Raw genomic sequence first — 26,923 nt, forward strand, 5'->3', positions numbered from 1 at the left:
ATCTACTACTATACGCTTGGTATTCTCATCACTTTCTCCCTCCATCCCTCTCTCTCTCTCTATATATATATATATGTGTGTGTGTGTGTGTGTGTGTGTGTGTGTGTGTGTGTAAAATAACACCACCAATCTTGAACTGAAAATATCATGCTCTCACAACATACGTATCTAATATCTAACCACGCATTACTGTGCACCCCTCTCTCACCCAACCACCACAATTTTTTAATATATCAGTTTTCATTCACATAATCCCTCCAATTAAAATAGTACTCAAACTGCAACTTGTTTTTAGACTATATAACTTTCTTCCCTGACCTCCTTTTCTTGCCGTGTCATTTACCTTAACACCGGTCAACCACTCATCTACACATGATGATTACCTGTCTAATGTCAACTGGTATGCATCCTCATGATCCTCGTTAAAAGCTATTTTTAAAAGTCATTTACCCAGTCCGTTACTATTCGGCGTAATAGAATGGATATTTGATGAACCGGGTCGGTGTATGGTCTCTGCAGAACCATTACGTAATGGCAGGTTTTATACTCTGGCATCTAGAGGTCACTCAACCACTAAGCGCAGCTACACTACAGTTACTTGAACTGAGTGCTTCACACATAAAGAAAACACTTGTTTATCTTGACTATCAATGATTTATTTATCCGTCATGTGCAAGCATTGCCATTTCCGCCTAGCCAGACCATGTGACAATCACTTGTAACTTTCCACGCTACGCTACAAACAAAGACAATGTCTCGGGAGCGCTGCGCACATTACTTACTCGACTTGTACCAAGTGAACTTGTCTAGGGCAGGAAAACAACGACTGGGATCAGTCTTGTTGAAAGCAACGATGTGGATCTACTCGTCTTGGCGGAATGTGCCGAAGTGGCCCCGAACGGATAAACCAAACTGCTTCTCGGAATTCCCTTTATGATCTTGCCCAAACCGGCTCTCGTCCTAACCCGGTAATGCAACTGTTAGCGAATCAGAAAGTCGTCCTATGAGACCAGACACCATATCTATTATTTGGTCTCTGATGAGACATGATGTGTGGGTCCGAGGACTTCTTACAACGATAAATAGAAACTATGATGGGTTTTACTCGATTGGTGTGCAGAAAACACTTTAGTATGTTGTGATACAGCATTGATAATCAGAAACAGACATAAATGTATATTTATTTTCATGACTTTTAACTACGTTTCTAATGAATCATATCTGCAGGTGTTCCCGAAATAACAGCGATACTTAAGGTCAGTTTTTGATCATGATCATATCTGGTCTAACATCGTTAAGTACCGTCAGAGGACTGCTACCGGAAGTCATATTCCATGAACACGTGTGGCCACATACTGTATGGGACCAATAGGGTTGCACGGAATCCTGGCTGAATAGGCTGAAATAGATGCTTCAAGATCCCTTTCAAGGAATTCTCTCTCTGAAAGACAAACACCGTTTCTTCCAGTTGGTACATGTTGCTTCTCAAGGTGAAACTGAAAGTTAACCCGGCTTCAGTCTGTAAAAGAACCAGGCGTGAAACCAACAAACAACACAGATATGTGTTTGATATAATTAACTATATTGTATACTAAAAATAACAAAAAATACAAATTAGTGACAAAGGTATTACAGTGGCAGAACAATCAGTTATAACTATGCAGTCTGACACCAGTGCGTTTCTTATACTGGTCAGCATATGAGTGTTATCTCTCAGACAGTCGTCCTCAGCCCCTTGCTTGGTGATTTCATTTGAAGAAAGTAAGAGCACCTTGTCAAATGATAATTAGAAATTATCACCCCCTCTTTTCCACAACGTTCAAAAAAAAACAACAAAAAAACAAAAAAAACAACAAAAAAACAAAAAAACAAAACAAAAAAAAACCTCGCCTCGACCAGATTTTATTCAACATTCCTTCAACAACTGTGGAATGTCATTTTAAAAACGATGACATACTTCTCATACTTCATCCGAAGGAATTTCTTCCCCATACACTAATTCATCTATGTCATTTTTGTTTTATTGTTACGCTCCATGACGCCCCATTCAGAATTAATGGGTCAGTCACCAGTTGTCTTCCCCGTTCGGAGCAGGGCAGATATAGAGAATCTCTCCAAAGTGTCTACTGATGTCAGTTATATCAACACGAGTTGGTAAAGTCACACATAACCGAGGCTTGCAGAGGATGTTTTTACTTTTATCAAAGAGAGGTGATATAACTGATATCAGAAGACACAGGAGTGAGATTCTACTTATCATAAAAAAACACTCTTCAATGGTTTGTAATGAAAAATGTTTATCTCTGAACAATGTTCTACCATTAGACTTGCAGTGCATCGATGCCATAGCATTGTGACGTCATCAAGTTCATGACGTCGGGCATTGTCAGGGCATTGTACAAAACCTACTGTCGTAGAGAATATTATCATGAGTGCTCATATCATACTATGTTTACAACACGAGGGCCTAAATGTTGGTATTTCCTGAGCGAGTGCGAGGGATATACCGATGTTAGGCACGAGTGTCGTAAACATAGTTTGTTATGGGCACGAATATACTATTCTGTTTATTGTCGAAGATGTTGAATTAGGGAAAATAAACTCAAATCTACCCTCAAACATGTGCTAGCTATCCGCCTTCGCCGCATGTAGAACGCAACGTCACAGAAGAACCACGACGTCATGGCATTGTTCATGACGTCACGTCACCATGACAAAGTGATATTTTGCCCTAGAGCATCGTGTGAAGAATACGAACCCCGACATATGTTCGCCCTCGTAAGTAATAAACACGACATCTCCTAGGAGATATGTATGATCTCATAACAACAATATCTCCTGGGAAACACAGTTTTGGGTGATACATGTGTTATCATGCCGGACCCAGTTATATAGATCCAACCGCTTCGCCAATATCTTAGTTGGACAGAAATGTATAAAGTTGCTACTGTATAAAGTGATCACTTCTGATCCATACGATTTAGCCGAAACGTTACCATTAGACCCACAAAGTTAAAATCCGGTGGCGCTTATCACAGATCAATGTCTGAAGTTGGGACATGGTCACACCTCCATGCAGCCAACATTAGGTTTAGACGTGAATGGAGTTATACCGAGCTTCCAAAGTTACTGCACTGTGGTAGTTTGTGTGCGTACACGCGCGGCTGTGTGTGCGCATGCGTGCGTGCGTGAAATATCCAGTGGGGAACACATTGTACCCATTCAGAGAATGGATCCCAGGTCTCCGGCGTGACAAGAGAACGTCCAAACTCCAGGCTATGCCATCGCCCCTCTTAAACTTGATGCTGATATCTTATAAAACAGGTTTTTCAAAATTAACTTGTTAAGACTTCCATTGTTGCTCTCAACTCAATGCACATATGATATAATCAATTGATTTTTTAAAAACTTACAGGAAAACAGTGTTTGACTGACTTTGATATGTTTGACTGACTTTAATCTTATACGCTTAGCCATCATTTCTGGTTCACAGTGACCTGTAATTAACTAATCTGATACCGTAGCTAACACAGTAAATTACAAACTACAATAATATTATTCTGCACACACAGCCGGTTTGAACATAAATAGCCGTGCCTGGTTTGGATGTATCCTGGTTTGGCAGAAATTCCATCCAAGATGGCGACGTAGAGACGAGTGATGCTGCGAGGTGTCCAAATAGTGACAGTTCTCCGCCAGTGACAAAACCTGGATAATTAAAATGAAATCGAACGGTACATGTTTCGTTGTGAATTTACCCATCCGGTGGTAAATATGATTTGACGAACTGAAATGGAGCGAACCCGTCAGCTGTTCATTTCTTGTGAACAGGGGGATGTTGTTTCTGTGCGAACTCTTCTTGACGATGTCGAGGTCGACAGTGTTGATGATGACGGTAACACACCGTTACAGGTTGCAGCAGCGAATGGCCACGAGAGCGTTGTCAGAGAGCTCATCATGAAAGGGGCGGCGTTGGACAAGCCTAACGTCTTTGGTTGGACCCCCTTAATGCAGGCTTGTAGGTATGGACACTCCAATGTCGTGGGGACACTTCTCCAGAACCAAGCAGATATCAACGCAATCAACAGATATGGAGCCTCTGCCTTGACTCTTGCAGCAAGAGGTGGACATGTGGCAACAGTGGGCATACTGGTAGATTACGGAATCGATCTGAATGGTTCAGAGGGAGTATGTGAATTTACCCCACTGTTGGCTGCAGCTCAGCATGGTCATGACACCGTAGTCAGGTATATCATAGACCGAGGGTGTGATGTCAACTACAGGACTCCATCGACAGGCTTGACCCCACTGATGCTTGCAGCATTGAATGGTCACATGACTACCTCACAGATCTTGATAGAGCAAGGAGGGGACCCAAATCTTGTGAATGTTAACAATAAGACTCCGTTAGCTATTGCAACCATACGCAGGAAGAGAGAGGTGCGAGGATACCTGGACAGGAAAACCACAAATAAACCAGAAGTTGGTAAGTTAGTGAAGGTTTTATGATCTAGATTGTGTAAGTGGGGAAGTAAACTTAGCTGTGTGGTGTGGCAACCTTGCAATCACAATTCATGTTTCTTGGAAGAAAGTATTCAGTGTTGCCATTCCTGTTGTGATGAGTTGTGTCCCTTTTGCTGTGCCAGGATTTTGATCATCATGGGTTTTAATCTCCACATTTCTCTACCTTTGAAGATCCGGGTGAGAACGGATCTTCAGTAATTCATGCTTGTCTTAAGAATTGACTACAGGATCAGTTGATCCTTGGCTGATACATGTCATCATCATATTCATATCTCAATTGTGTAGATTGATGCTCATGCTGTTGATCAGTGTATTTTCAGGTCTATGCTTGCCATATTTCCCTGGTTGTGATTCATATACTTTTGAAACCATATCAGTGATCATTAATTTTGTTAAAGCTGTAAACATATGAACAATGATTTAATGGTGTATATTAAGCTTAAACACCAACTGGACCTTTTCAACATGTTCCATTATACAGTTACTCAATTTACATTATAAAGCATTATAAACACAGGAATAGAACAAATATTTTCCAGACTGTTACAGTTACAGTTACAGTTACAGTTACAGTTACAGTTACAAGGTAGTTGGGAAACAATGTTTCAGTGAACTGAAGTATACTGGACAAAAAGAGCTGGGGATATGTGTAAATTTTGAAATAATGAATATGAATAATTATGAATAAATATATATTTATTCATTGACACACCGATAAATAAATCATGCACAAAACACCAATATCCCTAACTTATTTTGTCCAGTTTAGATTCAGTAGTGAAGGAATATGACGAGAACAATGTGTCAATAAGAGAACAATGTTGTGATAACTTAACAATATAAATAGGTTACACTGCATCACAGGCACATGTACTACATTGTTGTCCATGCTGCATTTGAGTGTGTATATCTGTTGTATCACCATAATAATCTGCATAGATTCAATGGGTCAGACAATCCATTCACTGACATCAAGAGTGTCAATCCTCATAACTGGCATCTGATGAATAGCCATCAGGTCTAGGTCATAAGATCAAACACGGATTGTTGATTACCCATATTCTTTACTGGAATTTGAATAAGAGAGACAAGCATAAGTTACTTTTGAACTATATTCTGATAAGAACCCTATACCGAAGAAAAAAGTTAGTGATACAATGATCGTAAGCCTGAAGTGTTGATGTTACGATGACCTTGCACTAAGATGACTGTGTGGAAAGGGTCCTAGAAATCTCCACAGCTACTTACGTGTCAAATTGGTATTAAAATTCCACAAATATGGATATTGTAACAGATATCATAAATTTTAGTATTTTATGTTTCATGTTTAAAAGGCTTGGTACAGGGAGATGGTCTCAAAAACTTGACTTTAGAAATTACAATCTATTACATTTAATTAAATCAGTCCTTCTAAATACAATTCCAAATATGGCAAAGTCTATTTTTTTCAAGATTACCTGAAAAGGGCATGTTAAATTCATGTAACGTAAGCCTCACATTTGTGATATACATTTCAAATATGCATGCTGTCACCTAAGTCATCAGTCATACAAAATGATCTTAGTGCTGGGGTGATGACAACTTCCATTCCTTACCACACAGACTTGACAGACTTAGCAGTAAGGTTGCTTAGTACAACAGCACTTTGATATCTTCACACAGTGATCAAAGTATAGCAGTTGCATTAAATCACCCAATCCTCACCCCGGTACCTGTAACACCTATATTTAGAGTTAATTTCATTTCTTTTGTGGCAGTCTTGACTACTGATATAGTAGTCATAATATGATCTGAACTCCATCACTCAGAAAAAACAAATTCCGATGGCATTTGTATCACTGGGACGGAACTACTCCTTGATGACTTTATTTTTGTATTGTGAGCATACCTCTGCTACCTTTCAAAATGGAAACTCCTAGCGTTAATGTCAATAATAATGTAACACTCAGCTCTACAATATGTCACAAATAATCTTTGACAAACTAGGATTGTTGGTGAACTATGTTCAAGCTGCACTGAGCAATACTCCAGGTTTTGCCGGTAGTCTGTAGTTAATCGTGTCCAGAATGTACAATACAGTGATCAACATCATGAGTATCATTTTATGCACTTGGGATACGGTGACAGTCAGCAAGCCTGATTACCCGATCCTGTTAGACGCCTCTTATGACAAAGTAGGGCTACTGGAGATCAGTTCTAACTCACATCTTCATGGGTATCATTGACTAAATTAATTATTGTGGTGGACTTTATGGATGAATTGGTCCAGAGAGAGTGAGTGAGTGAGTGAGTGAGTTTAGTTTTACGTCGCACTCAGCAATATTCCAGCTGTATGGCAGCAGTCTGTAAATAATCAAGTCTGGACCAGACAATCCAATGATCAACAACATGAGCATCAATCTGCGCATTTGGACACTGATGACATGTGTCAACCAAGTCAGCGTGCCTGACCACCCGATCCCGTTAGTCGCCTCTTACGACAAGCATAGTCGTCTTTTATGGCAACCACGGGTTGCTGAAGGCCTATTCTACCCCGGAACCTTCACGGGTCTGGTCCAGAAAGACATGCTGCTGCCTAAGTGCACCAGTCATTGACAATTTAACATGTACGTATAAATTTAAAATTAAAAGTTTTATTGCACTCACTGGTATGATTGAAAAAACAAATATAAACTTTAAGTTTAATTCTTTATTTTAGATATATTTTTGGAATGGATCACACTATCAGTAGCACGTAACCTGTCAAATGGCGATAAAGTCTGTGCAGTGTATTCAGACTGTGGGTAGGGAAAATTGTGACGTGACTTTGGTACTGAGGTAACTGGTCCCAGTTATAGCAACTATGACTGGATCCGTTAAGATCCCAGTTAGAACTGGCCTTTGTCAACTAATGCTTACTGTAAGAGGTGACTAATAGGATATAATATTCAGGCTTGCTTACTTGTTTGACATGTCATCGTATCCAAATTGCATAGATCAGTACTCCAATTGTTGATCAGTGGATTGTCTGGTCCAGTCTCAATTATTTACAGATCTTTGCCATATAGCTGGAATATTTCTGGGTGCAGCATTACACAGCAAAGCTATAGCTGACAGTAAGCTAGCCTGTCCATTGTAAATAAAATAATTAATTATTTTTGTGTTTAATATCAGTGCTTTGTGAATGTGATAAAAAGACAAAATTATATGCAGTGATAAATACTTGATTGATGTATTTTCATGATCTGTCAGCTTTTGTTTGTAGCCATGAACTCAAGGATGTCTCCATGAAAATATCATTTCATTGTGTCTAAACCTTTTACTTACACTGATTAAATCTATAGAAGCAACTTTCTGATAAACCTCCACATGACAAAATGGCTGCGCTTCACAATGGTGTCTGACTGATTAGCCCTGAGGGACAATGTTTAGATGACAGGTTCCAGACTTCGTGGAAGTTAAGTCCCCTTAATGTTCTCATGGCTGTCCTATTGTGTGATAATCCCAGTATCATCCTGATATAGACAAATACAACAATAGATAGGTCACAATCATTGTTCTGCCCCAGTGGTTCTTTCCATGGTCGTAGATAATGGGGAGAGATAATGATATTCTTTGGCAGGAAGACATGAATTGAACATATTCCAAAGTCAACTTTAATCTTGTACAAGCCAATCTTGGCTTGCTGTAGGCCAAGAGGATGGCATTATTTCCAGATTTTGTATCTTACTGTCACTGTGGCATAGAACTCACTCACTCACTCACTCACTCACTCACTCACTCACTCACTCCTGCATACCTTGGTAAACATGGCTGAAGTTGACAGGTGACACTCAGCTCAGCATATGTATCACTACATGTTGTAATATTCTAATAGTTCCTTGAATTATGACTTGTCTTTGAAGGGCATTTAGAAGTGAAATGCATAAGAATGATGAAGGAGTAAGCATTAACTCCGAAACGTTGTGTTCTCATATAAAGAAGTTGATATCCATAAAATCTTCAGAATTATGACTTAATGATAAGCTTAGAGGTTATTACATGACAATTTTCCTTTTGCCTGTAGTCTTGTTCTGATATGACTGGCGACAGGGAAACCAGTTTATGACAAAACATATCAACGGATATTACTCTAAAATAAACATGGCTCCAATGTTTGAAGCTCTGAGCAATAGCGTGTATTCATTCCGTACCGGTTTAGTTGCCAGGCAATATGGCTGATATGGATTTTTGGTACTGTATTGTATGTGCAAAATGGTCCATTTTGCTGATAAGGTATGTTAGCACTCCAGACACATTTTCAACATCAGGAGTATGTAGTCCTTATTATTTCAGTATAGGAATACTGGAAAACATAAAGGTACAGTTAGGGTAGTGAATGGAATTCAGTGGAGTGTCAGTAGTCTTGTGTTTCTTTTCATACATGCATCACAACATTGCTACTCTTTTGTAGACAGGTCAATAAACAATATAACAATACTTTTCAGGTAAATACATCTGAAACTGATTCTAACACAATACACTATTGCCTAGGTGTGTATCTGCTACGTTTTCCACATTACTTCCTACCATATCATGCATATTTTCTATCCGTACGTAACCGAAACAGCCCTTATCTGGAGACTGGGGTATATGATAAACTGCAGTATGGTGTTCTTGATACTGTAGTCACATGGCAATATGGTGTTGTAAGGGGTCATGGTTGGAGCTGTGGTAATTGAATCATTGTGCAGAGTTGCTTGCCTTGGGCATGCTAGGAGCTTATTCTGGTACCCCCAATTACTAGTAGTTGCAAGGGTTGTCAGCACCATGATACCAAGGTGATTCTTAGTAGGTCGTTGTTGGCATGGTTACTACTACCCCAAGTACCCTATAGGGGTGAAATGGTATACAGTTGTATTACTACAGCTGCAGTATTTTGCCTTCGGTTCGGTATACCATAATGCAATAAAAAAAATCCTGTATTCAGAATTTTTGGTTTTCATACCATCATTTCTCTCTAGTCATACTCATAAAATGACAGATTTGTTCATTCAAAACAACATGGGTAATGGTTATATTTGTCATGTTATTAAACATTGTAAGCAGGGGAAAGTCAGGGTGCACGCTGTTGAGAAAATGAGGGGTGCATACTTCAGTTTCACCCTAGTTTAAATGGTCATTTCAGGGATTGACTTGAGCCGTGATATCATGATTTTTTCTCATCGATTGCTGTAAAATCACACTCAAATTTATCTGCAGCGATTTAAAGTCGCATCCTGCTCACCTGTACGATCACAAATAATGAAGTGTTTAAATCTGTTTTACTTAGAGAGGCTTTGTCGTTACTTTGTTCCGTCAAAGATATTCCCTTTCTACCTGTTTTTGATTTTGGAAACATAACTTCTGGTATGGAACTTTGAACATTGTGAAACAATGCTGTACAAAGTGAGCTGCTCTGCAAGAAGTGTGGTAAGCTCAGAACCTTGCAGTACTGTGTTGTTTATGCACTGTGTGATGACGCTGTACAAAGTTTGGATTCAGAAGTTGTGGTCTGCAACATCATGCCTCCCAAGAAGCTTCTGCTAATGAAAGCACATCATTCGATGCTTAAATTTTAACGACTACTAATAAAAGTGCGTTTGTCATGTGTTCCTTTTCTTGTGAACAATCTTGAACAGTTAAATCTCATAAGATTTGTAAATATCTCATTTTTTTTGTCCCATGTGGGTTTTATTGCATACCTTTTCTCAGCCAGCCTGTCATTTAACAAAATTTCAGGACAAAAGGTAGGGTGCGCACCCCTGCACCCTCCTCTGGATCTGCCTGTGGTAAAGTTTGGCTCTTAGTACCCTAGCCAAAATCTAGCCAGTAATGTTCCACAGTCACTGGCCTAACCGACTAGTGAATTTATATGGGGTTACTTTGTAAATATATTGCTATCTCCGACTTATGAAGACGTAATACACTTTTAAACCATGCATGATTATGGCCAGGTAAAAATTTCATCGTATTAGCAGCATGATGATGAAAGCTGTGTCATGCTGACAATATCTTAAAATTCTTTTTCTCATCTATTTTTTGATCTTTTGCTTAGTTTTTACATTGAAATTTGGTTTTTTTTAAAAAATTATTTAGTGGTCTAGTAAAATTTGGAAACTAGTGTCATAGATGATATATATTACACTATTTTGTTCACGATGTGTGGTGAACATGGATGTTCATTCAGCTGACTAAAGAAAACATTTTTAAATGTAACATTTTCATGTTAGTGGATCTGTAAAGCTTTTAATAACTTTATCTCGTAATTATTCTATGACTTTTAGAATAGAAAATATAAATCTGGTTGACTTTTCTATAAACATTTATTGTTCTTGTGTTGGCCTCACCTTTGTCACATGGCTTGAGATCATTTTTGTCTTGGGTGTTCTGGAAGATAATGTTGACGTGACAAGACCATTGTCTTGTAATTCTGATTGTGTGAAGACCTACATGGGCCAGGGACGGTATTGTTATAATCACCTCCATGCACCATTGTGCTGTGTCAGCAATATTCTGTCTATTGTAGGTTCTAGACTTTGTCGTGTTGATGCCGTAGACTGGCTTTGTCATCGTTTTTGTGTTTTACAGGAAGATTAAACTCTATTGTCAGGTGTGGTCCGGTGCATTTAGGGCAGTACCTAATTGATGAGTTTTAAGTACCAAAGGTATTAAATGTCACTGTATGATTAGGGTAAGCACAAACATCTATATTGATCAAATTAGTATAAGTGTGTCTGATAACATATACTACCCATCAAAAGTTTCGACTCAATTAAAGCGCTCACTATATGATATGTATGGATGTGTATGTGGTTACATCAAAGATGAATTTCTCCACAAATGTGAGTGAACCATTTGCAAAACTTATTGAGATGCTTTCCCTTTGGATCATACATCAAATTGCTGAAAACCATGTCCAAATATCATACATGTGAACAGCTGTGTTTTGACAAAATGTTTTGTTAATAATTCAACAATTTTAACAAAGTTTCATCATTTAATGAATTCTCTACAATAATCTTTTCAAAGTTGCAAATTTTGCTTACAGTACATCAGCTCATGTGTAAACAGTACCTATAAACAGTATGGAATATATTGCAATATCTAGTTTAGAAATGTTGACTGAAGTAATTGGCTACATTTATGCAAGTGAGTCTAAACTGTCGATGGGTAGTTTACATTGAAAAACAAGTGAGGCTTGTATAACATAAAACGTCATTGTGCTCAGAGTGCTGAATGGTCAAGTCTAGGTGCTCTTAGAGTAATGAATTACAGCATGGATATTTTCTGTGAAGATTAGAGTTAAGGATTTATGTTTGACATCTTAACATCATGCTAATGTAAGTCATCAGGATCTGATCATCGAAAGGCAAACGTAACACTCAGCAATGTTCCAGCTGTTTGGTGATGGTCTTGAAAAAAATTGAGTCTGGACCACAAATCGATGTATGAGCATCGATTTGCGCAATTGTAACATTTCTGAAATATGTTGATGACTGAATCGTGATAGTAATGACAGTTTTTGTGATATGGGTTTGGTTGCAGTGCAGTTTATGTGAGCAAAGATGCACATTCATTACATGCAAATGTATAAAATGGATACAGAAAAATACATTTTGTGTTCTAAGAGACACTCACCTTAATATGCGCTGAAACAAATTTTTGAAAAGCAAAGTAAAGTTCATTTTGTAAATGTAAACATTGCGTTATATAGTACATTACACTGCACTCTGTCAACTCTTTACAGGACCCTCATATTACATGACCTTCTGTGTAATGCCGTTTTTGTTAAATGACTTAATGGTTTGGTCTCAAATGAGCAAAAGCAAGTTTGAGTGAATCTTTTGCAAGATGAATAAAAAAGGTGTTTCACGGAAGTGAGTTTAGTATTTGGTTTATTACTCTCTAACATAAATTGTTAAAAACTACCTATAGCTTTCTTGGAGTTAAGCAAGGGCTAGTACCGTTGTAAGAGAGGTATTAGCATTGTGACATCATAACTGTAAATCATTATGACGTCATACATCTAGCAATTGTGCGCAAGTGTAATATTTCATAAAAATGAAATATTATTTTATATTTCATAAAATATTACACTTAGTATCTTCGACAGGTGAATAAGAAATTTTACATGATGCACTGAATCACAACTCTTTGTGTGTTTTTCAGCTCCTGACGAGGTGAAGCCTGACATCATAGATGCATCCAAACATGGTAGGTAGTGACATGGAATTAAAGTTGCATCATCAACAAGTTCTCCAAGCTTCTAAGTTTTGTTGTATTGTTCTATTTAGTTATCATCAGTGTAGATAATAACATGCTGTTACAGAATAATATAATATCTCATCACAAACCAATATATTTAAAAACTGTTTTGAAAATGTTTTTATCTTTGTTATTGTGGGCAAAACTTGTCCATTAAAAGATGGGACATTGTTACGTAAACATGTTTACCTGCCATGATGACACATGGACATTTGCATCGCCATCAGTTGTGTTTCTGTGATTTCTGAAAGTGTACTCATTAGCTATAACAAATAACTAGTTCAACAACACTGTAATTGATGGGACCCATGAAGGTCAGGGGTAGAATAGGCCTTCAGCAACCCATGCTTGCTACAAAAGGCGACTCTGCTTGTTGTTAGAGGTGACTTGTCAGGGTGGTCAGGCTCACTGACTTGGTTGACACATGTCATCAGATCCCAGTTGTGCAGATCAATGCTCATGTTGTTGATCACTGGATTGTCTGGTCTAGACTCAAGTATTTACAGACCGCTGCCGTATAGCTGGAATATTGCAAAAGATGGTGTAAAACTCAACTCACTCACTCACTGTAATTGATGGCTGGTACCATACTTGTGTAACAACTCACCGGTCCCCAACCTCTTTAATAAGTACCTGTCTGTTACTTTGACAATGCTGTTGCTGCACAGGTGATATAACCCGTATACGTGAAATCTTGGACATTGACTTAAGTCAAAGAGACGCCTCAGCACCACAAGATGGAGCCACTCCTTTGATGTTTGCAGCAATGACCGGACGATTGGACATTGCGGAGTTGTTGGTGGTTCGAGGATGTGACATCAACAAGCAGGACACCATCAGTGGCTGGACAGCCCTCATGCAGGCCACGTACCATGGGTTAGTCATCTAACTCACCTGTCGTTAACACACTGACCAGCCGTAGTGGTGTAGTGATATGTTGCTATGAACTTTGTGACTTTTTCATAATACAGACAGGCAATGATATGACTTGATTATGTCATAGTACATATGCACTACCTAGCACTACTTTTAGCTCTATCTTTTGAGGTAGTGTCTAGTTGAGCAATATCGTGGTCTAATCCAACAAGTACGTTTACTAAGACGACTCTATCCTCACTTTCAACCGCTTACATTAATGACATACTCTATGGGCGCTAGGGTAGGAGTTTGAAGGTAATATTTTTTCATGTTTACAGGAAGAAGAATGTTGCCATGTATCTGCTGAACACTGGTGCTGACGTTACCATTCAGGCAAAAAATGGCTGTACTGCCTTTGATATGGCCTCACTCATAGGTGAGCACCGCCAATGTAGGGGTCTTCTCAACAGTCTGATATTAGTAATTCTGTTATCTTCCATGTCTTCAGTTCTTTTTGTCTTGTTCAACATTTAGCATTTTTTGGCAAGCTGTGAATAATTTGTTTTGAGGCTGCCATCACCATTCTTTCCATTCATGTTTAGCTGTTATGTAACAGATGTTGTGTTGAAGGGGTAGCAAGAACATTCCTGCCAACAATATGTTGACTCTTTCTGCTGACCACTGTGTTGTTCCAGACGATGTCGATACAGAGCTGCTGCGACAACTGGCAGCAAAGGCCATGCAGGTGTGCAAGGCTGATAAAGGGAAGAAGAACTGGGGCAAACAGAATGGTAGTGTTGCAGCTACGCTTCCACCGGATTTCAGGTAACACTTAAGTGTAGAGGACATTCTGAATATGATTTGTTCGTATCAAGAGCTGATGTTCCGGCCAGGCATGATAACATGTTAAGTAAAAAAAAGGTGGGGTGGAAGGGTAAATTTTGAGATGGATGAATAAACATAATAATTCCTGGATGGATGGAATAATTCCTAGATGGATGGATGGATGGATGGAATAATTCCTAGATGGATGGATGGATGGTTGGAATAATTCCTGGATATATGGATGGATGGATGGAAGAATTCCTGGATGGAGGATGGAAGAATTCCTGGATGGAGGGTGGAATAATTCCTTGATGGATGGATGGATGGATGGATGGGTAGAATAATACCTGCAGGGATGATGGTTGGATGAATTACATCTGTCGGTAATTGTCAGAAGGTCCATTTACTGAATTAGTCCAATTAGTGATTGAATAGTTTCACATTCTGAAAAGTTAAAGACTCTAAGATGTTATGCTCACTGTGATTTTTTGTAATATTGTTAAAGATGGCATAAAAATAAACTCACTCTCTCATCATTTTATGTCAGTTCTTGTATCAATTATGGTGGGGTAACCTAGTCCACTTGTCACATTGAAGACCTGGGTTCAAACCTCCACATGAGTACAATATGTGAAGCCCATGTCTGGTGTCCTCTGCCATGATTTTGCTGGAATATCGCTAAAATGGCATAAAACTCAGTCATTCAATCTCAGTTCTACAACTGTTGTTTCAGCCTTGAAGATCATCCTAAGAGTGGCCTCAAGGTAAGGGGAACAACTGCTTGATGAAACTGTTTGTCCACAGAGATACCATCCTCTATGATTTTATAATGGCCACTACAAAGTTTAGCCTCATACTATGCCAAAATTATTGCTTTAGAAATTCTATGAAATTTGAAGAAAATTTTTGAAAATTCATATATATAGATGAATATATTTCCGCCGATTAAATACATTGAGACCAAATGTAATGTAATGATTTGGAATTCTGCTTTTGGAGGTGTGTGAAATTAAGGCTTCACTCTTGATTAGTGTCATTTTATCATTCTCAGAATCCATCCTGTCTACAAGTTTTATGGTCAAACTACTAACTTTTATCTTTGAAACTACTATTTGTATCATAATGGTGTGGGCGTTTCTCTGTCCATGGTGTGGGAAATGGGTGAAATTGGTCTTGCGTCGTGTCGTCTCTTCAACATTTAACCAACCATTCCTGACCTAGTATGTAGCGTGTTTAGGATTATAAAGATTATTACAACATTTGCAGGCATGGTGGAATCGGCTATCGAACAGGTTTAGGAATCTCAAATTGGGGCGCACATTCAACATGTCAAACCGACTGGCACCGATGCCTCTTCAGCACACCACATCCATGCAGGATTTGTCAATGAACACACCACGTTCACCAGAGGTAAGACGTTTTGTTCAGGCAGTAACTGAGGGATTCTGGGTATGTTGGCGAGAACTAGTTTGTCTTGTATGTTGGTTTGTTTCGTATGTGTGACACCATTTCTGGTTGTTCCAAGGGTGTGAAAAGACTGAAATGTTTCTAAATCCGTCATTCAACCTTGTTCGTTCCAGCACCAGCAGATCCAGACAGCACGGGTAGAGACCCAGAAGCTGCTGGACCCCACCCAGACGGCACTGTCAATGACCAGCTACAAGTCCATGCTCCTCGAAACCAAGAAGAGTGCTGCCTTATACACACTGGTACTTAATATACCCAGACCTTGTTCCTCCGTCTTTGCATTTCTTCGATTGAGCTGAATATTGACGTAGGTGGTGCCTACTGATACTGTGTTTTATTGTTCTTTCTTTGAATTAGGAAACAATTTTTTGTTTATCAGGTTTTCATAGTCAGGTGATACAGAGCTGGATGAATATAGTGAGACCTAGATATCCAGACTCAAAATATCCGGAAACCTCACCTTCTAGTCAATTCTCATAAAAAACAAACTCTTACGTGAAAAAAAGTGACTGTCTATAATGGATACTCGGTTTCTGTTTCTGGACAGTAAATATAACAAACCACCCAGCTAAATCAACACATAAGTGATTCACTTATATACATGAAGCTTTGATCTTCCGCTGATCGTGTTAAGTGAAGCGTGACAGTCCCACGTTTTGACATGAGACAAGGTCTCCTAATCCAGATTAATGATCAGGGTATTGGTGGTGATTAGCTGGCCTATGACACACTGAGTGAATTGTAATTCACAAATCAAAATGACCATCCTGTTTTGGAAGTGATTTTAACCCAGAAGTGTATGCTTGCTACCGTTTCAACAACAAAGCCTGGATAACAGACATCCAGATATGTGGATATTCAGTTATCCAGACGAATTAGACAAAAACAGATGTATCTGGAAAGTGGTCAAATTTTATTTGGTATTACATTTTCTCTGTAAAGTACAGATTCTATTAGTTCTGTGGGGTTGAATCCCACTTGGGATTTGAACTACACACCCTCAGAGTCAGGCAACTAATCGCCAGCAAACACAGTCAATCACCTAACCAACTCAGACACCCTGGCTTCCACAAAATGGATGTGGGACAACTGGTAGTCCAGTTTTGTTTGAGTCTCATCCTCATCTGTGTCTCCCATTAGGACATCAACCCACCTCGGTCTAACCTGACCAGCGAGTCACTCAAACCTGTAATTCCCCCCATTCTGCCGGCGCCAAGCTTCTGTCTGGACAACTCCCCGGATGATGCACGTCATGCAGCTAGTCACTGGCACACAACCAAGTCCATTGAGGAGGACGGAAGTAGCACACTGGTAGGATTTAGCTACTTCAGACATTTCCTTGTTCTATACTTCACATCAAAAGTTTAGCTCACTCAAAACATTCACTATATGTTTTGTTTATATATACGGTTATATTGAAGATTGATGTGGCCACTAACTTGTAGGAATCGGATGCTTATTCAGATGAATTGGACGAGGATCATATATCAAATTTCTGAAAAGTTTGTGGAAAAATCATGCATGTGAACAGCTGTGTTTTGGTGAAAAGTTTTATCAAAAACTGATTTTTATCATTTATACAACTCATGACTATAATCTTTTCAACAATACAAATTTGTTTTTACAAAACATCAGTTGATATGTGAACAGTAACTTTAAACAGCCTTGAATATTTTGCAAAATAAAATCTAGAACAGTCGCCTGACGGTAGTGGCTATAATTACACTAGTGAGTCTAAACTTTTGATGGAAAGTATACGTCACTAATACATTATTGGAATTTATGTCATTCTGAATTATATCCAGGGTATGAAACTCCCCAAAATTTCAGCCGGACCACAGGGTTGGTTAGATGTAAAATATGCCCCGACCAAAACTTGCTTGCCCAACCTGCCCACAAAAAATACTACTTTACTTTCTATTACTAAATAAAAACTTGTAAAATAATAATGATTTGAATATAAACTTGACTCAGCCAGATGAATTTTCAATTCAGGCAGTCGATGTCGAAAATACCCTGTCCCTGGCTGTTGGGCAAGCAGGTGTTTTGAACGCTGTTGGAGCCTTTTAAAGCCATGTATTTATCAGTTTGCCAGTGATTTCACTGCATGTCAACTTGCTGCTGAAAGAATTCCTGTGATGATGAAGGCCTAGAATGTTCAGAATTTTGAACAAACCCAAGTGCACACATGCTGCTGACTTAGGGGAGGCAACTCTGAAGAGTCGGCTGTGGCACCGTCAATGATACAAATACATTTGTCATACTGTTCCCTCTTCTTGCAGAACTCCCGTAGAGCAGTAAGCAGCCCTATGAAATTTCTAGGCAACCGTTCCCCAGGTAACATCCGGCGCCATTACGTGGCTAACTCCCTCTCTCCTCACCTGCCTACTAAAACCATTAGTCATGCATCCTTCAACGGGGCAACTAGTCCCACCATTAACATTAACACTGCTGCTGATGCTGTAGCTACCGAGTGTGTGTTGGATGCTCAGAGTGAACCCCTGCCTTCCCCTACCAACCTCACCAAACCAGGTCAGACTCCATACTTGCCAACTGGGGCTCAGGATTGCCACTTGGCTTCTTTCTGTTGGACAACTTAATACTACTGTAATAACAACTTATCACAGTGTTGGGGCACTTACATATTTTTATGGTCCATATTTGGCTTTTGGTCTGATATAATTGTCCATGTTTCAAATGAGTAATCCCTGTATTTTGTCTGATTTTTCTGTTGTATTTCTGCAGCCAGTATGTCCTGAGACTAAAATATTGTGAGGAATGACAAAGAATACATTTCCTTCACAAAGAACCTGAAATTACGTTATAAACAGAAATATTAAAAGCTAGAGAGAGATGAAAGATAGAAACACATAGAAGCATGTTCATTGTGTTTTACACTTTTTGCAAAATGAATGGAAAATACTTCCAGTTATATGATATCATCCTTCTATAAAATGAATATTTTCTGCTGTTGCTGTGGTGATGAAAAAATGCCTCACACCCCATTTCTGAAATTCTGTATCCAGTATTACAAGTGTCCCAGATGCTATTACAATAGGGGCCAGCACAGAGCAATCTTTGCCCTACAATCCTCGTAAGTCTGTGTCAAAGTATGGGGGTTACGATCATCTTGGTGGACCCAGATCCTCATTTGGAAGGGACTTTGTTTGTGTGACAGTGACATTGTGTACAGTATGTTACACAGGCATTCTTTGTTACCAAAAGTCTCTCCAAGACTGACTTTGTCCAAATGAAGGAAGACAAGATGGTGTTGTCATGGCAGTCCTGTTTCCTAATCTGTTGTTGTCCCGTGTTTAGTGTCGTGCAAGACACATCTACACTGCATATAAACACCTGTATAAACTGTACTAAGACACCTCTTGCACTGTGCCCTGACACCTGCCTACACTAAACATTTACACTTATCGACACTGGTCTGACACCTGTCAACACCGTTCCCTGACACATGTCTACAATGTTCCTTGACACGTGTCTAAGCTGTTCCTGGGCACCTCTACACTGTTATATAACACATTTCTACACTGTTCCCTGACACCTGTGTACCCTGTTCCCTGACACGTCAACACTGTTCCCTGACACCAGCCTATTCTGGTTCCAGACACCTACCTACACAGTTCCCTGACACCTGTCAACACTGATGAGATGGTGCATGTGTATCTTGTAAAGCTTGTGGTCTTTGCTTTTATCATTTTTATGGCGGTTATTTTGTAATGAGTCTCACCTCAAGCAACATTGTGTGTACGACTGCATGTCAGATGATTAGTGTTGTGGTCATGTGGTGTGATAACCAGCACATATTGTTATTGTGCTTTATAATAAATCTTTGTGTACCCTATCATAGCCAGACTAATTTTATTTCTTATTTTATGGATTTTTGGCCTCAGAAAACTTAAAGGCAGGAGGGAATTCTTTTCTAAATCACCAGTGAAAGTAATATTCATCTTAAATACTAAAAGTATTTTATTTTGGACAATTCATGAAGTGTATATGGGGCAAAAAGCAGTGAAAACATATTTTGGGGGTATGCTTGCATTATTGGCCAATAGAAACATTAGGGTTTATTTGTTCTGCAGGGAAAACTAATTTATATCTGTATATATAAACAATTGGCAGGATCCGTGAAACAAGAAAGAAAATTGTCTGGCCTGAGCAATTGCAATGATAAACGATTGATAAATATGATTATTATTAGGGTAGCAACACTCAAATTCATACAATCACCAGATTCTTTATCCAGGTTAAGATTACCATCTGGGTTTGATCTTTGACTGGATCATACCTAAAGATTTATGTTGTACTTGTTTGTTGATCCTGCGTGGGGCTCGGCATTAATGGTACAACAATGACAGTCGGTTTAAAGTGTCTGAGTGGGGTATTCATGCTAACTGCGACATGGTATCGCCATGAGCTGGCACTGTAAAACCAGCTCAAGCTGGGGATAGTGCGAGCAGGAGATGGTCATATGAGCGAAATATTTCTAAGTATGATGTTAAACACCATTTCACCTCACATCACCTCACCTCTCTATATCATTTAGTATCTGTCACTGTCAGTTGGAAATGCCCTGGAAGTAGAGACTGCTCATGCTGTGAGTAATCTTGGTGGGTTCAGCGCTGCTTATAACGATAGTTTGGCTAAGTAAGGATGCGGAAAATGACATTCTTATGTCAACACTTTCATAATTTGAGTGTTGCTGCTCTTTAAGTTTCGGGCTTTGTTTTGTCCACATTTGTTTGTGCAAAGCTCTTTCACTGCTTCGTTTATACATTTCAATTAATATAGCATGCTAAAATATTACCATGAATTTTAAAGATGAGCATGATTATTGCTTTGAGAACTAAGATGTATTTTGAGAAGAAATTGTTTAAAATGACTGTAACTTCACTGTATGTTGATTTGTTGTCACATGACCTTTGTGGGGAGTCACATGACTAATGTTTCTACTGGTTGTTCAGGTGACCTGTTTACACCCAGCCCTAACATTCCTCGAAGTCAGTACAGCAGCCAGCACCAGACTCGCCTCTTCATGCTGCCCAGGTGAGACATACCAACCGATGAATATTCAACATGTGTTGTCATTGCTTAGGGCGGTAGTGTAGCCTTTTGGTTAAAGCTTTTGCTTGTCACACTGAGGACCTGGGTTCATCTGCCCACATGGGTACAATGTGTGAAGCCCATTGCTGGTGTCCCCTGTCATGATATTGCTGGAATATTGCTAAAAGTGGCGTAAAACTATACTCACCTGCTACTCACACATCTTTGCTTAGAATATTTCTGAATTTTAAACTATTTAAGTTATATAGCTTTAAGTTCATATTGCAAGGCGATGTCAGATATGATAACTTACAGGTGCAGGAACATGTTTCCAAATTCATGTTCCCAGAGATGTTGGTCTTTTAGAATCCATGTCATCCTGATCCTAACTGATGCCATTCAATACAAGAGTTGTGTCACTTCACACGTCAGGAACCTCTGGATTTGGGTCAGAAATCTCAGATTCTCACTGAAATTATGCACAACAGTTGAATTTGTAGGTTTCATTATAATGGTTACGTCATGAACCACTTTGAGCTTTCCTTCCACAAGCCATGATGCTACTGAAGAGATGTTCAAGGAAAAATTAGACTCACTGTCTGAAAAGGATCGCTTTGTTTTCAGACGTAAGTCTTCAACAGTGCCATCGGGATTCCGGACCATGCCTAATACAACCTCGCCCAACAGCTCAACTAGCGGTAGTTCCTCCATCACCCCACAGAGATCCTCACATGGGAAGAGTCCATCTTCCAAGGGGAGCACCACCTCCACACTCACCCCATCACCTTCACCCACCCCTGGAAAGGTAATGAACTCATGATCAAGGAGACAAGGGCAGTCTCAGCATTGTTAGTAGCTATACATACATTTCTCAAAATAGACTGAAAAAAGTCTCTGTAACATGATTGTGTCTTTTTAAAATGCTTACGTTGAGATATTTTTATTTTCCAATAATTATTTTCTAGGACTTAATTTTAGACCTGTGCTTGTGCTTGTGAGGCTGGAAGACTTCAGGGGCTTTGAACCTAGAAGTGTAGATATGTAACAATAGAGTGATTTCTGTCATATATATTTGCCCATAAAAGTCACAGAGTATCCCAGTGTATGTTGATGCTGGACTGTCTGGTCCAGAACCAATTACAAGTGATCAGACTCGCTTGTTTGGTTGACACGTCATTGTATCCCAATATGTAGATCTATGCTCATGTTGTTTATCACTGGATTGTCTGGTCCAGATTTGATTATTTGCATACTGTGCCTTACAGCTGAAATATTGCTGAGTGTAGCGTTAAAGAACAAAGAAACCAAACCACATCTAGAATGTTACTTAGTATGCCTGGACAGGAGAGAATTTCGTCTGTTTGAAGTTTAGTTGTGTGTTTTTTAGCCAAGTAGCAACATGTGTTAATGTTTCATCATTATACAGGAATTTAGAATTGAAACATTGCGTCAAAGCACTTAATTAATAGAAGTTCACATAAAATGTAGACTTGAAGCAAACAGGTGTACATTGTGTAGTTTAAGAGCTTTAATAAAGGGTGATTTGTGTTTTGATGTTTGGAGTATTTTCACTCCAGTAGCCTTGACAGAAAACAAGAAAATCATATCTGATTTTAGGTCAGATTACCATCACAGACCCATGTTAAAACTCTTAATTCTGCCAATGACTGGATGTCACTTTATGAATTCGAAAAGAACTGTTTCTTTAATACTGGGAATTTATTCAAATTGTGATGATAGAGAATCTGTTACCATTATTTCAGAACAGTGATGATGCTGGCCCCATGCTGGATTCACTCCAGGAATTTGCTCAAAATGGTGAGATTTTCTCGAACATCTTTGATCAATGTTTTGTTTCCAGGGAAGACAAGACCCACTGACCTGTTTGAACAAATTTTTAAAAGAGATGCCTTTTGTAAGAAACAACCTATTGGATTCAGTTCAGATGGTAAAGCTCTGTGAAGTGCTTGGCATCATTCCTCATGCTTTCAGTTACTGGCTTGCCTGGTCCATGATACTGGTGGAAGATTGGTGGCGATAGTGCACGGGTGGAAATAACATGTTGCCCAACATCCCAGTCCAAACTTTTATTCTGTCGTGCGAGGAAATTTGTACATCACACTGTACACCTGTGTCTAGTGGACATTCCAATGTTAATTATGTTGCTTATTTATTAAATCAACAAGAATAATGGCTGGTGTAGAATGATTTTCAAGGCAAGTGATTTTACATGTGCCTCTGTAGCATTGTACACTACCTATCAGTAAAATCCAGACCTGACCATAGTGCTGAAACAGAAATGTGTATTCTGCTGGCCTTGGGAAAACATGTTTAGTTGTGAGATGAATCCTTCCTCAGATGAAGTGTCCGGGATCCTCAAGAAGCTGTCTCTGGAGAAGTACCACCCCATCTTTGAAGAGCAGGAGGTGAGTGTTGACAGGAAGTGCTGAGAGGTCAATAGCTCATGCAGAAGTTCAAGGTCTGTGACAAATGCCATGTTTTCAGTGGGATTCTGGCCACACCACTGTACCCAGTAACCAGGGTTGTAAGAAGGTTGTATTGGACAACAAAATGGATTGAACGGCCATCCTCAGTGACCTAACTGATTGGTCACTGTTAATGTCATCATTGATTGTTGCTTGTATCGTCACTCACTGGATTGTCTGGCCATGACTATGATAATTGCAGGTAGCTGTAAAATAGCTGCAAAACTGTTGAGTGCAGCATTAGGCATATCTACAAGCAAACAAGAACATCCTATTCTTTGTTCAGTTCTGTTGCACAGAAAACACAACTTCCTATGGCAGACCTCATGAGGTCACCATTTCAGTATCATTAAGAGCTGAATTGTTTGGACAGACCAATTTAACATCATATGTTAGAGTGAAGAAAGATTGGTTCAGAAGAAATTGCTAGACATCTTGTGCCCTAGTTCAGGATGAAAATAGCTTACTTTGGACGAAATTGATATTTTCATGGTTGATTAAACTGAATTTCATCATGTTCAGTGAGATTCAATATGAATGAGATAGAACATATTTCTTTGATTTTTACAACATATTACATAACGTGCTTGTTTGTATTTAATAAGCTAATATCAAACATATTGACACAGACATACATTTGAACTGACATGCCTGTGCAATACCACAATGAGTGAGCAGAGTTACCTCCCTTCTGTCAATGATTCATAAAATAGGTGGATATGGAGGCCTTCCTCACACTAACCGATGATGATCTGAAGGAACTGGGAATCTCTAACAACGAATCTAGGCGCCAGATTCTGACGGCTATTACTGAGCTGAATACAGGGAAGGTATGTATCATCTCCCTCAGATAAATGCTGGGCACAAAAGTTGATGAATTTATGAAAACAACAAAATGCTTATGGAATATGTTGTAGTTTTGAAGTTCCAAAGATGTTTTGTGTTTTCAATATTTGCATGCATACACTTTCTGAAGGACACAGATTGTTGGAGGGGCAGTTGGGTAGCCAAGTGGTTAAAGTGTTCGCTCGTCACACCAAAGACCTGGGTTTGATTCTTTACACAGGCACTATATGTGATGCATATTTCCCTGCCAGGATATTGCTTGAATATTGTTAAATCACAATCTTTCAATCACAGCTTTGTTGGAAACATTGTGATAAAGGAATACTACACCTGTAAATTGTAAGTCTATAAATATACAGACATGGGGTTTGTTCTTTAGTTTAGATATGATGCACTCCGAAACTGTATCAGTGCTTGCTGTGGACACAAAAACAAACATGATGCTGGTCGTGAGATTTGTCATAGATCACATGGTCCAGTGGCTCCACCTGTCACTGGTTTGTTTGAGGCAAGTCACTCAATAAACAAAACAAAAGGAATGTGAAATGTTACAAGTTCTTGTTTCCGTATGCAAATAAGATGAAATGTGTTACAGAGACGTCATTGAGTATTGTTGATTTCCCCAGGGCAGAGAACGGCAGCAGTTTGTGGACACCATGGCTAGCTTCCAGTCAACTCTGCGTGAGCGCAACATATCCAATGGTAGGACAAACTCATACTCATTTTTTTTCATCTCGTGGTCAATAATACATCTTCAAGCAGCTCTTCCAAAAGAAGGTGAATTTTTAAATTCAAGGTATAGGAATAATAACTGAAGTAGGTGAAATCACGTGAAACGTATAGGAGGTCACTTCATTGAGACAGTTTGCAATGAATTACATGATACAAGTAATTACATGAGTTGCCATCAAAGCGAAGTGGTTACACTGGTACTGTTTTCTTCTTTGCAGGAGCTGAGATTAGAAATCTGATGGGATGGGCAATGTCTGAAGAAAGAGATCCCCATATACCATCTGCAAAATCACGATCGTCATAGCGACTGCTTTAACCTTAAGGGATGACCTGTGTCTTAGGACAGAACTTTCCCTATACCATCTGCAAAATCACGATCATCATAGCGACTGCTTTAACCTTAAGGGATGACCTGTGTCTTAGGACAGAGCTCTCCCTATACCATCTGCAAAATCAGTGTTGTCATCACAACTGCCATGACTGAAGACAGAACCACATAAATATACCATAAGCAAAGTCACAATCGTCATAGCAACGCCTTTATTCTGATGGGATGGGCCATGTTTGAAGAGAGTGCTTCACATACATTAGCCAACTCATGGTTGACATAGTAACCACTTGATCCTGACAGGATGAGCCCTATCTGAAGACAGAGCTTGACATATGTCCATGTCAATTTGTGGTTGTCATAGCAATATTGCTACATTGTTATCATTTCATCACAAGGAGTGAATGTGTTACAGAGTGATGAATGTTATATTGCATATTCTTTATATCTGTTTGTGTACATATTGTACAAATTGTATATAGAATTGTATTTTGTTGAATTGTCCAGATTTTATTGGTGTTTACAGAGGGTTAGTTTATCCTTGAATTAGGTGCTTCTCCATCCTTAACACTGATTTACTGACATGAGCCTGTATACCATTGATTATATTTCTTATTTAAGTTGTTTGTATAATGCTATTTTTACATCCCAGTCTCAGTGTATATAAAAAAATTATCTCTCTGGCATTTTCAAACATTGTGCGTAACAATAAATGCAGGTTGTTCTATTGATGTCAATGTCATAATGCAGTTTATAATCCATTTTGGTATTGATTCTTTTCCCATCATCTAGCATGGGGGCCTCTTGCTTGACTACAATAGTAAGAAGCCCTACATCATGATGTATTAAAGAAGTTGTCATTTATACTGAACAGCAAAGGAAACACAACTCTGGCTTTTTGTCAAGTTTTGAAGTAGAATGCATTAACATGAATGCTTATTTTTATAAGATTTCACTTTTTGAAAATTGCATTTCTTTTGCTGTCCAGTATATAAAGGGTTGTACCTTTCTTGCAACAGATGTAACACAAAAATATGCTGCTGCAACAGGCTCACAATCCAGGATGTTCCTCGATGCACCATGTTATGTTATTATGGACACACTATTTGGTGATGGTTAGCCTAGTGGTCAAGGCATGCCAATGACCTGTGTTTGATTCCCCACATGGGTACAATGTGCGAAGCCCATTTCTGGTGTCTCTCGACATGATATTGCTGGAATATTTCTAAAAGTGGCATAAATCCTTACTCTCTCACTATGGTCTCACTGTATTGAATAATACCTTCTGTTCTTTTGTTGCACCAGCTTCATTTAGATGCAGATGTTTATGGAAATAGACAAAAATAGAGATCGCACAAAGATTTGATGGTAACTGGATCTTGAATAATTGTTATGATATGAGGTACATCCATGATATTTGGCATGTGTAGATCACCGCAGATTCTGAAAATGTCTCTCAGCTTTTCACTATTATATAAGATATTATTAAAAAGCGTTTGTTTTCACTTTTGTGAAATGTACTGATGAGCACAAAAAA

General features: G+C 38.9%; 1 protein-coding gene across 1 annotated transcript; it reads left to right on the forward strand.

Annotated features, from left to right (window-relative positions):
- Nucleotides 1–3,632: 3,632 nt before the first annotated feature.
- LOC137257926 (ankyrin repeat and SAM domain-containing protein 6-like) lies at nucleotides 3,633–26,923 on the forward strand. The gene is made up of 17 exons (XM_067795435.1): nucleotides 3,633–4,486; nucleotides 12,694–12,738; nucleotides 13,458–13,665; nucleotides 13,986–14,083; nucleotides 14,343–14,472; nucleotides 15,206–15,236; nucleotides 15,739–15,882; nucleotides 16,053–16,181; nucleotides 17,080–17,250; nucleotides 18,222–18,276; nucleotides 20,916–20,997; nucleotides 21,619–21,799; nucleotides 22,758–22,812; nucleotides 23,353–23,420; nucleotides 24,194–24,310; nucleotides 24,953–25,028; nucleotides 25,277–26,923. The coding sequence occupies exons 1-17, from the start codon at nucleotides 3,793–3,795 to the stop codon at nucleotides 25,360–25,362; spliced, it is 2,370 nt and encodes a 789-aa protein (XP_067651536.1). The 5' UTR covers nucleotides 3,633–3,792; the 3' UTR covers nucleotides 25,363–26,923.

Source organism: Haliotis asinina, chromosome 12 (genome assembly GCF_037392515.1).
Source record: "Haliotis asinina isolate JCU_RB_2024 chromosome 12, JCU_Hal_asi_v2, whole genome shotgun sequence".
NCBI lineage: Eukaryota > Metazoa > Mollusca > Gastropoda > Lepetellida > Haliotidae > Haliotis > Haliotis asinina.

What these genes read in the sequence shown, in the direction of transcription:
- LOC137257926 (XM_067795435.1), top strand. Translation starts at nt 3,793, where the DNA reads ATGGAGCGAACCCGTCAGCTGTTCATTTCTTGTGAACAGGGGGATGTT. An exon ending in ATCCTAAGAGTGGCCTCAAG is followed by an intron (nt 15,237 to 15,738) that starts GTAAGGGGAACA and finishes CAACATTTGCAG; the next exon opens with GCATGGTGGAATCGGCTATC. An exon ending in ACACACCACGTTCACCAGAG is followed by an intron (nt 15,883 to 16,052) that starts GTAAGACGTTTT and finishes TGTTCGTTCCAG; the next exon opens with CACCAGCAGATCCAGACAGC.